Raw genomic sequence first — 13,157 nt, forward strand, 5'->3', positions numbered from 1 at the left:
CTCACCTCACTGCTTGCCCCTACTAAATGAGGTAAATGGGACTTTTGGTCTGAACATGATACATTTGGGTTGCCTCAGTTCAACCTTTTCATGAATTTTATAACAACATAATTTCTCCTTAAAAATCACCAGTTCTGAATACAATAAAACCCTTTATTGTGTTCTGAATAACCAAGATCAGGTAGCGGATGTCCAGAAGGGAGATCCAGGCATCCTTCTCACCAGTGACACTCTCCAGCTCATCCCCAGGGGGGAACCCAAGGCATTTCCAGACCAGAAGGGTAATGTGGAACCTCCAGCAAGTACTGAGTTTTCTGAGTGGGACATGCCAAGAAAACCTCCAAAAAAAATGTGCCCACAACGCATCTAGGTAAGATGTCAAAAACCACCTCTACTGACTCCTTTCCATGGAGAGGAACAGAAGCTCTAATTTAGACTGCAGTGCATGCTAAAGGTCAAGAATTGAAGATACCAAAAGAACCACAATTAGTCTCTACACCTTTAATTCCTGTTCATGAACACCACAAACAAAGTGGCTAACAAGGGACAGCACTGGTACAGTTCATTTTTGAGAGGTAAAAAGCCTCTTGATATGGTTCAACAAGTATTAAAAAACAAAGCCAAGTACCTCATCATCTAGAAAATACATGTGGATAGGACAGCCAAACTCCCATGACCCCCCAGGGTCTGCCAGGCTTTACTTGCCCTTACTTGCCAGGTTAAGCGTTGTTTGTTTTGTTTTTTTGATACACCAATATCAGTGATACCCATACCTCTCAACTTTTGACGACTGTTGAGAGTGAGATTGTTGACGGGGGGGGGGGTGCTGTTGTTCGATTCAACTGTGTCCAACGGGGGGGGGGGGGGGGGGGGGTGCTGTCGGTCGATTGAAGACGGTCCCTATTTTACACGGTCTTTGCTTACAATTCACAATTTGTAACAACACATGACGACTTACCATTTACTTCGCACACAACACGGACCGTCCAAGTATTTCACTTTGGATGAGGGAAACTAGTTTACGCGGCGGCGGTCCTGGCAGCTGTGTTACCTCTACTACTGGACGTGCGGAAACCATTTTACCGCAAATTGGTTCCGCCATGACGCGAACCGTGCGTTTCAAGAGTGAGATTTTCGTAGTAAGATTGAGATTTTCAAAGTAATGCGTGTGAGCGTGTGCAATTGATGAAATGCGTGTGTCACACGGTCAATGCGTGAGAGTTGAGAGCTATGGTGATACCAAAGATGGTAAATAGTAGGATTGACAAAGAAATGATGCCTTGATGTTTAAGAGCAACATAAAAAGGTCATTAAAGCTCCTGTATCTGCGACAGTATAGCAGTAAACCTCCCGGACAACATAAGCTAACGCTAGCTGTTATGAGCTGGACATACAGGACTACCCAGTGACCATGTGCTGTTAGTCTGAGCTCCCCCCTTGAGCTGCGCAGTGCGACACCACAACCCCAACCCCACACCTCCCGAATTAGTGCAACTCCCTCCCCATTTCTACAACTACTGCCAGAATTAACCAATTTAGCCCTCCCAGGAATTAATTGAGGCAAAAGTTTGGCACATTGGTCATGGAAGAAAGCCACACTGCTCCTTCTGAAAACAAGGTCTGAGAGCTTCTTTTCCAACTCCCTAAAGTGGGCTTTCCCAAAGAGGCTCCGAAATGTGATTCCTTGACAGCTGGGACATTCTCTCTGGTCCTCTTTTTAAATTAACATTACATGAAGAAAGCACAAATCTGTACGAGGACTTTCAATTTTAAATTGTCTACTTACTTTGTTGACTTTATAAGAGGGGATGTTCCCAGTCGAAATGATGGCAGGTCTTCTGTAACTGTTCCCCTTCGGAGAAGAAATTTTTCTGTGAGATCAAATCCTGTGAAGAGAGCCAAGATGTGTCATATTATAAATGTATGACAGATTTCTAATTAAATAAGGCCCTTTTACATCTGCATTTACCTGTGATCTGTAAAGGGCGATCTAAAACATCAGAAAACCTGTAATCCTCTACGCTTAAAGTGGGACACACACCATCTATGGAAAAACAGCCAAGAAATAGTTTTTTTTTTCCAGAAAATTTTTTAAATTGTGCATTTATATTTTTTTCTTATTGCAGAACTATAGAGGCAGAGAATTGTTCTAAATCTTTTTGTTTAATCCTTTAAAACTCAAAAAGTCACAAAAATCTGTATTTGTGAAGGCATTGAACTTAACTGATTGTGAAAACATTGTTTTGTTTAATCTATACTAGTTTCCGTCATTTTAAATTGACATCAGTAAAAGACTACGGTGAATCTGATTGACCTGATTTTAACTCTTTTCAAACTTCAGACAAAGAAAGAATGGATAACAAGCTGACCTACCTGTTTGTTCACTCACGACCATGCCAAAACCACGAGGAACAGAGCTCACAATCCAAAATAAAGCAGCCCATCTTATCAAGTAATAAGTCATGGCTCTGATGCTGGAAAGCAGCACACCTGCAAAGCTGAAAAAAATTGAAAACAGCATTTATTCCAAAATCCATTTAAGAAACACTGAAATAATAAATTGTGTGTATAGGTGATCTTAAAAAGTGCATGGTTCTAGAACCAAGACATTGTAATCTAGGAGAAACTTTTGTGTGTTTATTTGTTTTTTAATGAAAAGCTTTGAGAAGCTTCCAAAACAAGCAGCTCCTCCAAGCAGGTCCTAGAAACTTGTTTAAACTGAATTTTCATGATATCCACAAAACTAGCTGGGCATTATTCACCATTGTCTAAAAATAAAATTTCCAATGAGAAGAAAAATATATATTCAAACGTGCTTGCAAGTTAGAAAAAGCAAAGATGACTGAAACCTAAAAGAAACATTGAAAAGTGATTGCAATATGCTTAAATGTGGTATTTTAGAAGTGTGACTATATTTGAATCTTTAGACACTGGAAACATTAGATAGATGTTATCCCAAATGTCCCTTCCCCTCATAATCACTACATGCTTGTATTAAGTAAGGTGTTTGTAATATGCCATGAGCTGTTGTACGTTTATGTTAATAATGTTGTTAAAAATAAACTTTTCAAGTGGCTGTTGGCAGCATGCATTTGTCGCTGAGTCGGGGATAAGTTTGCTCCACCCAAATGCGTTAATCCACTGAAAAATATTCAAACAAGTTTGTTTTCACCCTGTTTCACTCACACTAACAGATTTTTGAGCCGACTCACCCTGCTGACTGACCACAACTACTGCAGACTGACGCAGACTCTCCCCAACTGGGATTCTGAGGTAAAATTGGGGAGAAAATCATGCAACGTGTCCCCAGTTTAAATCTAAGCAGCTGTTATTTAGTCATCCAATAACCCTGCTGCAAATGTATAAGACAGTGAAAGCCACAGATGTAAACTAAGTTATTAGTAGTTCAGGTGGTTTGAATTGTATCAAACCACTGGCCAACCTCTAACTGAGATGTTTGAACTAATAAGATTAAGAGATATACAATAGTGTGTGCTTATACAGTTGTTGGCTCTAAAATAATTAAGAAAGGCCATGGGTTTTCAGATTTGCAACTACATTTAGGGTGCGCTCATCTTGGATTTAATGTTATCTCTAGTTACGCGTTCCAATTTCCGATACAAATAGAACAAAGCGTCGGTCTTAATAAGGATCCTATCTCGCATAGGTGAAATACATTTGGTTGTAATCAAGCAGGCTAATGAGCAGCTAATGACAGCAACAAACCAGAGACAGCTTTCTGTTTAACAGGGAGTCCTACTTCAACAACTTCACCCACGCATCCCATAAAGCCTTCCATTTTTGTCTATAGGCAAACATGTCAGCAAAAAAGGACATTTCCCTATTTACAAAAAAAAAACAAGCAACACTTTTCAAGTTCTACCTGATGCAAATGGTTATTTTTATTCCTTACTTAGGGAGAAGAAATCTGTAGCATATGCTACAGATCTGATTTATTGGGTAATCATTTCTCATACTACTCTCATATTATGCATTGTCTGCAGTTATTGCTGACATATGTTTTAATTCTTCACAAAATTTACACAGTATTATGATACTTTGTGTTAAAGGTGCATAGTAGACACTTTTTAAGTTAAGTATTATTTGTTTTCTTTCCCATGCATGTCCTTACAATTGCCTGACATGTAAAATTAGTTATCCTACATTTACCTCCATTAGTCAGTTCATGAGAGTAATTCGGGCCAAATCCTTTGGGCGTGCGCGTAGGTGTGATGCGCTGTGCGCTCTCGTCCACCTTGTTCACTTTGTTGAGCCATAATTGATGCTTTAGCGAGAGAACACAGGCTAAGTTCAACATTTATAGCTTTCTTACCTCAGAAGACATTATGCCTCTAAACAAAAGACCTGTGCAGTATTTCCAAAGCATCTGCCACAGCGACAGATGCTTTTTCTCTTCTCCCACGCAAGTACACAACAATGGCGTAATTTCAATTTGTCACCAGAGGGGGCAGACATCTCCAAAAGTCCTGTAACTAACACTATGCTCCTTTAAAGTTTTAGTTTTTCCTTTCCAGGAAATGGTCATAAGCTAAATCACTGATACCTATAATTTCTCTTTTTGTTGAAGACATAATCTCATTCAGTACTTAATTATGCCTCATTGCTTAGACAAAGCCAGTGAAGGAGCTACTGCTGCTAATATCTATAAATGCACTCTTTTTCATTGCATACATCATACTATTCTCTCAGCACATATCTGTTTAGCTCTGCTTCTCCCCAAGGAAAGCCACTAAGAGTTTTGGGTGTAATTTACTCTGTTAATCAGCTTTTTACTTTTTTCCAGAGAAAGTACTTCTAAACCAGTGCTTCCAAATGTGCCTGCGTCCTTCTCTCCACCAACAGATGACCACGGTCCTTAGCTGGCTCTTTTGGTGATATTCTTCTTGTTTAAAAGAGATTAATTATTTTCAGCTGTGTCATATCCCTCCTCAAGAAGGAATATTGCTGCTAGATCAATAGCTCCGTCTACATATCTGTGCTTTGTTATTTTTATTTTTTTTACCAACTTACTAATTTAACCAATACCTGCATTATGACCTGAATTTGACTAGATTTTGTAGTAGACTTGAAGTGGAATATGTATTTGTACCAACTAACTAAATAATTAACTACCTAACTAACATTGCCCTGAGTCTGTTAGTAAAGCTTGATAACAACAAAAAATACAATACCACAAGAAATTAAATAAAACTCAAATGAATGTGCTCCAGGCACAAAAAAATGATGTGCCTCCAATAAAACTCCGAAAGCAATGGCATGTTTTATGTATTTCCAAATCAATGGATTCATTCTGTGAGTTCCTAGTTAAGGCTGGTCAAAATTGTACCCAACCTGTTGCCAACTGATGCCAGGTGACAGGTTTTAAACCTCCCACCTACCTTACAACAACATAAGCAGGCATAGACGATGGAGTACTGAAGTACCATGCAAGACTGAAAGCAGTCTCATTTCTGAAATGGCCTTATTATTATGCAATTCCTACAATTCCTCAATGAAGCAAGCAAAGTTTGCATCAGTTCTCAAAGATTATTATCTAGCCTCTTGTCCAAACATGGTCGTCACTGTCTCCAAAATGACCTAAATGGCTAAGAATTCAAAACAACAGGTGATAAAGCAAAGCGTGATGTATTCATGGACAAAACTTAACTTATTTTTTTACTGTATTTGCGAAGTTGTCTTACGGTATTTATAGTTAATAAGATTTTGATAAATACTATCTTTATAGGCCAAATAGACATTCAAATAATAGGATTAAAAATAGCTTTGGAACAAAGTTTGTTTTCTAAAGTGTGTAGGGCAAACCAAGCACATACAGGATAAAATGTACTGTAACAATATAAAGAGAAGATAACAGTGATTGCTTTTGGCTATCACACTAATTAATAGCAGGGAGAGGCAAACAATGTGCTAAAAAGACTTTTAATATGGGCCTATTATCCTGGTTGCAGTAGTAACCGACTTTAATTAGTTTCATTCAGCTGGCCGGGGGCTGAACCTACTGGACAACATTGTGATGGCTTAAAAAGGTTATGGCAGAAACTTCTAAATATTGCTTACACATAGGAATGGGAAAATGTCTGTTATATTGTTTTTTTGGACAGAGATTCTTACCTTTTTTACATTTTCATGAAAGTTGCACTTTTGTGGGAATAAACATTCTACCCTACCAGTAAGTGATGCTTCACACGTCATTTACGCCCAACTCACATGTGCAATCAAAGGTTCCTTGTTGCCCCTCAACAAGGAGTCTGCACCTTTGAGCCTTTCATTCTCATTAGCATCTGAGATTAATGTAGATGTCAACAGTGTACAGCAGCAATATCATTAGCCTGAGCTTTGTTTGTGCTAAATGTTGAGTTGTAGCTTGTTAGCCAAGGTGACCTTACGCAATACAAAAAAATATTCAGAATAGCTCTGAAAAGTGTACATACCCTGTTAGAATCCAACCTAGCTGCAAAAAGGTGCTCACCCTAAAACAAATAATTTGTGAAAACATTGTTTTGTTTAATCTATACTAGTTTCTGTCATCTTAAATGGACATCAGTAAAAGACTGCGGTGAACCTGATTGACTTGAAATAAAGATCAGCTACCCTATTTTGGTTTTCCTGGCATTTGCTCATTTCCATCCTTTAGCTAAAGCCATAGTTTACAAGGAATTTACAGGAAGGTGAGAATAACCTCATTGTACGAAGATATCCGCCAGGAGACTATTCAACAATTATAAAAAGGGTTTTTGACTACATTTGTGCTAATAAAATAACACTGAAGAAGCGCTGCTACAACTTTCAACAAGTACTGGTTGTGTTTGGCATGTGGCAATGCTTTCTGTTACTATCCATGTCTCCAGGCCTTGCTAAAAAAACACACTCATCTCCACAGACCTTGTTGCAGATGGTGTTAAAGTCTGATGAAACCAAACATAAGCGTATGGGCATCAGTTCCGAAAGCTATCTTTGGCACAACAGAACACTGCCCATGACCAAAAAGAACACCATACCTACAGTTAAACACGGCGGTGGCAGCATCATTATCAGGGGTTACTTTCTCTCAGATGGAACTGAGGTCTCTGTAAAGGTAGTTTGAACTGTGTGCAAGTTACCATTCAGTTTGACCTAAAACCTCCAGATGTCAGCAAGAAAGCTAAATACGAAGTGAGACTAATGTTTCAGCGTCAATGTGAGTCTAAACATGTTCATTAACAAAATAATGGCTTCACAGAATGAAAATAGGAGTTTTGAAACAACCATGCAAGAGTTAGGAACAAAATCTGACAGAAAATCTGTGGGGTTATATGGGGAGAGCTACAGACAAGAAAAAGTTCCCACAACTAATAGATTTGGAGAAGTTTTTGAAGGCAGAGATTTTCCGTTAGATTGGATATGGGTCAGACATAAGGTGGACATTTTGTATCATGGTCTCACTTATTGAGTCTCAAAAAAACTGGCACAGCAGGGGCATGTACACTTTTGAAATGTATTAACTTGTACAATAAGGATGGCCAGAACTGAGTTACAACAAGTTTTAAAAAGGCATGGCATCAAACCACTAACATTTGTACAACTTTCCTGTGATTTAAAATCCTTTAAATGAGATGTTAAAGAATAGGCCAGCATAACGAAAGTGAACAAACCTTTATGCAGCTCAGAGTAATGCAGTGCTCGCCCACCCCAATCTGCTACTGAAGGCTTCAAAAAGTCTGCTGCTCTTTCCCCTTGCTTACAGGAAGGACATATTCAGCTGTTTACCAGATGTTTAGTCTATATTTTTGCTTCAGCATATATAATCAAAAGCTTATTTCATTTTATTAGCGGTAGAAATAATTATGACTTTTCTGTTTAAAGTAAAGGCAATAAGATCACATTATTTTCATGTTGATACTGTGAACCTAAAGTATTTTTACTTAAAGAATATTGTACCCTGAAAATCTCATACAGGCCCACAATTGACTTTTGTAATAACTGTTGACATCCTTTCAGTTTTGTCATTATTGTATTTGTTGTCCAGTGTAGATTTGGGTTCTGTGTTTTAGCTGGCTTACAATAAATAAAAAAAAAGCCCAAAAATGCTCACGTTGTATATGGCAGTCCATCTATTTATTCACAGAATTTAATTGAAAATCGATTTTAGTCTTTTCAACCGCACCTTATGGTTAAAGCACATCCTGTCTCTAAACGTCACACCTGTGTTTACTATCTATTGACCTGAAAATAAAATCACTGGATCATAATATCTCCACCTAAACAGGAAGTTGAAAAGTGGCTCCACTCCTCCCTGTGTGTGGCTTTATAGTGCCGAAGCCTTGATCTTTGTTTCTTGGCACTCTGGTGTGTTTTGATCCGGAAAGTTTCTGGAAGGGTCTTGGTCAAGGATGTAACTTGTAAGGGTCAAACTTGGGAACCTCCACTTTGAAAGACATTTGCCTAAGCTGCCAAACAAACTCTTCAGCATTGCACGCATACCAGAGTAAAGCCATCACTGTGGATGAAATAAATGAGGACGGTAAGGGTCTTGAAAGTGAAGCAGAATCACTTCTGGGTCATTTTTGAACAGAAGCAATAAACATGATGGCAACAAGTGAAAGGGAAAATAAGCTTTTCCAGCAACTTTTTATGGCTTCAAATTCCAAAAAAAAAAAAAAAAAAAAAAAAAAACATCTACACCAAATAATTGTTTATTATTTAACATTTAAGACACACTATATTAGTCAATAAATGTTTACAATCATACTATAAAATTGGATGGAAAGAACTATTGAACGGTCTAACTTCAGTAACAATGCAACTGTGATGCAGGTGTGTGGTTGATCCTTTCTAGGTGCACTCATATACCTCTAATGGGGACACAACCTCCACAGAACTAAACAAAAGCATAACATTTAACCTGATCGATATGCACAATCCAACTTGTCCAACCACTTCACCGGACCTCCCTATTAGACTTTCCCTGTCTTCTCCAATAAAATGTCCAATTTCCATGCATGCACATGTCCATCTCCCACTGGATCACAAAGTTTTGCATGCAGGCCCGCAGAAGGGCTGCCGTGGCATTTGGAGATGAGACGACCGTGCCACTTAAAACTTCAAGCATGCATGGGTAGTAGACAAGCAGCTCAGCACAGGTATCACATGTCTGTCTGTGAGAAGGCGTTATGTTATTCCTGTGTAGCCCAGTTCTGCACCGCAAAACACAGGGCTTCATTCGTTTATTGCTATTCTACACCTTTCAAATAAAACTGTTTTTTTTTTTTTTTTCAAGAAAAAAGGTTAATTTGCTTCTTTAAAAAAAAAAAAACTGCAGGTCATTCGTTTAGTTATGGACAGCAGGGTTGATGGAACATCTGCTGTCAGCCTGCGTCGATTTAAATCCCAAATCGACACCGTAGCAGCCTGGACATTGTGTCACAGCTTGAAAAAAGAGCCCGCACAAGACTGGGGCATTTAACTTTCTCTCCATCATCCCCTCAGACACTTCCAACCCCCCCTCCTCTGTCAATGCAGTGAAGTCTGACACTGAGCGGTAGCTATGCAAAGGAGCGTGTTTCTCTGCCCGAACGCTGATTGGCTGCATGCTTATGTTCTTTAATAATCGTAATAATCTAGAGAGGCTTTCCGTATCCGACACATTCTTGCACTTTTTCCGCCAGCAAGTGATGCAATACGTCGGATTACATGTTGATCTCACCGCGGCAGCGCGTCTCTACAGCAGAAAGAAGCAGCCCGCAAGACATGTGCGTTGAAGTTAGAGCGATCAGGACAGATGACACAAAAATAACTTATAATTCCATACGACCGGATACGCAAAACAACATCGTTATAAAACGAGGTTTGATGACTTAATTATGCCAAATATTAAAATGTTTTTTTTTTTTATGTAAGTTATTGTTTACATTTTTTAATGAGCAAGAAGCTACTTACAGGTGCTGATAAAGTTTCCCTTAAAGCAAAAACAAATCAAAAGCAGCGATAAAACCATAATCCATGCGTGATAACGATCAGTCCGGCTCCGGATTCCGGGACTTGGAAATAAAAGTCACAGTGGGATCGCCCGCTCCGATCGCGGTCCTTTTTAGTTGCGCCGAGTGGCCCTCCCACTCTGTCATTATTACTGAAATACACTGACAGAGACTTCTGCAAACACTCTGAAAGCCTTCTTATTAGGGGGAAATTAATGCCCGGAGGCAGTTCAAACAAGCTCTTATTAACAAGAGCAGGTGCGGGAATTAACCACCGTTTGATGTATTGTGATTTATTCAAATTTGTATGAAGAAAGGCCTGAATCGTATGGATTTGCTCGCCCTTTATGTGGCTTTTGGGGGTTTTATGTGCAGTAAGTGCTTCGAAGATTAAAAGTGAATGTGACAATACAAAAGGTGTTCACACCAGCGTTTTTATTTTTATTTTTTTTATCTTGATCCAGGTCTTATCTTCCTTTTCATCGTGCAGACTAAAATGCCTGCCAGCAAGGACAATTAGACCGCGAATTGTTGCCCCACACTGATTACCTGGCACATAATCCATTGACAGCAGTGGCGGTTCATGCAGAAATGCTGCCCGGGCAAGCCTCTCTTTTCTCCTTCCTAACACCGGCACACAAAAAAAGATACACATCTGAAAATGCAAGCACTGCAAAACAAACTGTGTCACTGTCCACTGTAAAGTATAAGAAGTATTAAGAACTCACATAAAAGTGCTTTGTTGGAATTAAAAAAAATATATATATATAAAGAAAAAAATACATATATATATATATATATATATATATATATATATATATATATATATATATATATATATATATATTTGTTTGCACTTATCTCAATTGGAGGTGGTCCTGATGCCAAAGACGACTAACAATGCAATTCTTTCTGTGTTCTTTGTAGGATACATTTATCAACCATTTTTCAAACATTTATCAAACATTTTTAATTGTGTTTTAAAGAATATGTGTAGTATGCCATTATCCAGTTTAGGTTTGGTTAATCAAAGTATTTTAGATTTTGAACCAGAGAAACTCAAATGTATTTAAGATTTAATTAAAAAGGGTAAAACAGCCCTTTTATCTCATACTGCAAATCAGATATCAACATCCATTCCTCATTGATTAGATAGCCTGTTAAGAAATAAGAAACATATTTAATTTAAGTGCACGTGGAACCCCTCTTCCCCCTCTCCCAGTCTTCGGTGCCCTGGGTGGTGAGCCACAAAGCATGAATTGCCACTGAGTGAAATCATTTGGCTTATCAGGCAGCCCTGCTCCCTTGGCTGGCCTAGGGGTTAACGATGACCTGAGGAACATTAAATTTAGGGCCCATAATTCTCTATTTCACAGTAAACCTTGTTTTTCATTTATTTATTTATTGTGGATTCTTTCACGGCAAGGTCAAGGGAGCGCTAATCAACTTATACTATGTGTGCACAGTCAATCTTTGTATAAAATGTTTCTCAGTGAAGACAAGTAGTAGATGTTATCAAATTATCTTTTAATAGTCACTCACTTAACGTTAACTTTTTAAAGATTTGCTGTAGATTTACTTAAGGGGCACCTTTTTTTTTTATTACCTTGTACCTTGTACACACAATGGTGGCATCTTGCTGAAGTGTCCAGAGACAAAACAGACAACTGGACCTCAGCAGTGCATTGTTAAATCAAATCATTGATGCTTCTGAACAGAACAGGTTGGAAAAGGATCCTCAGACGCTCCACCTTGACGTGTTGACGACTTGATTAGGGTGTATTTTTTTATTGTACATCATATGTGTGTTGCCCTTTAGTCAACATATCCTGGGGAATTCTATGTTTCATGGGGCACAAAGGCTACTCAGGGCCTATGCAGTCATGAAGTTTTTGTGTTTTGTTTTTTTGACACTTGTGGCTTTTATTTGACAGTAAACTGATAGAAAATGGGGTTGATAGAGAGTAGGAGACATGCAGCAGAGGTCCAGGGGCCAGGACTCAAACCCAGGACAGCCACGTTGAGGAATGAAGCCTCTGAAAAGGGGTCACGTGATCTGCCCTTGCACCACCACCATGCCCAGCACTCATAAAGTTTTGATTGTACCTTGCCTCGCCTGCTTCTACATTTGTCACAAAATCAACACAGCCTGCTATTTTAGTAAGAAGAGGGAAATACTATGCAGCAATATTATCTTTATATGGGGAAGTTAACAGCTTTAATATTCGCCATTAAACTGAACTTTAACGTGGTTGCAGGTCTTGTGAGTACTTTCAGTAATTAAGCTGCTTGACTGGGCTCTCAAAAAATCCCAAATGAATAAAGAAATAAAACTAAAGGTTCGGACATCTGAGCTTACCCAATGTGAGCTCCAATAATTCAAAGTTTCCAATCCAGAGAAACAGGTGTTCAGGCTGCACACATGCTAATGCTTAGACAGATGGCATTAACTTGCCCTCTCTGCCCTCCATTACCTTTAGAATAACACACTGTTTCCAGGACTGGAATGGAACAAATGCAAGGAAAATGTTCTGTATTATCTCAATTTCATTAAATCTTCTGTCTTATGCTGTATTTGTTTTTATCTCAGTTAGACTTGAATGGCAGCAGGTCTCCTTGGCTTTCTCACTGTTAAACCATACATTTCATGGGAAGTCAGAGATTGTGAAAAATCTTTCTTTTTTTTTTCTTAAAGCATTTATTTAGGGATCTTAAGTTACTACAAATACAAGAAATGTTGTGAATGCACACAATTTGAGCCCTCTCTTGATTTGGATCTCCGACATGGAGTCATTCAGTCATTGACAAGGCAATACTGCATCTCTTCTGGAGCTCATTGGGCAAAGAAAATATATCCTTTATCTTCTTTGAGCTTTTTTATTTTTCTAATCAATCTGCATTTACAGTCTGTTTAGTTTTGTTTGAACTCAAAATCTATATCAATTAAAAAAGTTATAGATTTCCTATTTTAGCTTAGAGGAAGGAGTAAGTTATCTCACTGCCCCTGAAATCAGCTGTAAAAAAATGGCCCCAAAGACATGATATACAAGATCAGCTGAATTTCACAAGTGCAGTTGACCAATATTTAATTCATTAATTTTATTAGTGAACATGATTGTTTTTTGAACACATTAGCAGCATCAAAGTGTGTGGCCCTGTGTTTGTTTCACATGTTTATGTTTT

At 38.4% G+C, this 13,157-nt stretch overlaps 1 protein-coding gene across 1 annotated transcript in view; it reads right to left on the reverse strand.

The window, feature by feature from the left end:
• Nucleotides 1-10,084, reverse strand: part of LOC105923288 (collagen alpha-1(XIX) chain) — a gene marked incomplete in the record, with an annotated part of 154,810 nt that extends 144,726 nt beyond the window's left edge. The window contains 4 exon segments of the mRNA XM_036125877.1: nucleotides 1,787-1,886; nucleotides 1,970-2,044; nucleotides 2,374-2,498; nucleotides 9,937-10,084. Of these exon segments, the coding sequence (XP_035981770.1) occupies nucleotides 1,787-1,886; nucleotides 1,970-2,044; nucleotides 2,374-2,464 (266 nt within the window).
• Between the last annotated feature and the right edge of the window lie 3,073 nt (nucleotides 10,085-13,157).

This window comes from Fundulus heteroclitus, chromosome 22 (genome assembly GCF_011125445.2).
Source record: "Fundulus heteroclitus isolate FHET01 chromosome 22, MU-UCD_Fhet_4.1, whole genome shotgun sequence".
Taxonomy (NCBI): Eukaryota; Metazoa; Chordata; class Actinopteri; order Cyprinodontiformes; family Fundulidae; genus Fundulus; species Fundulus heteroclitus.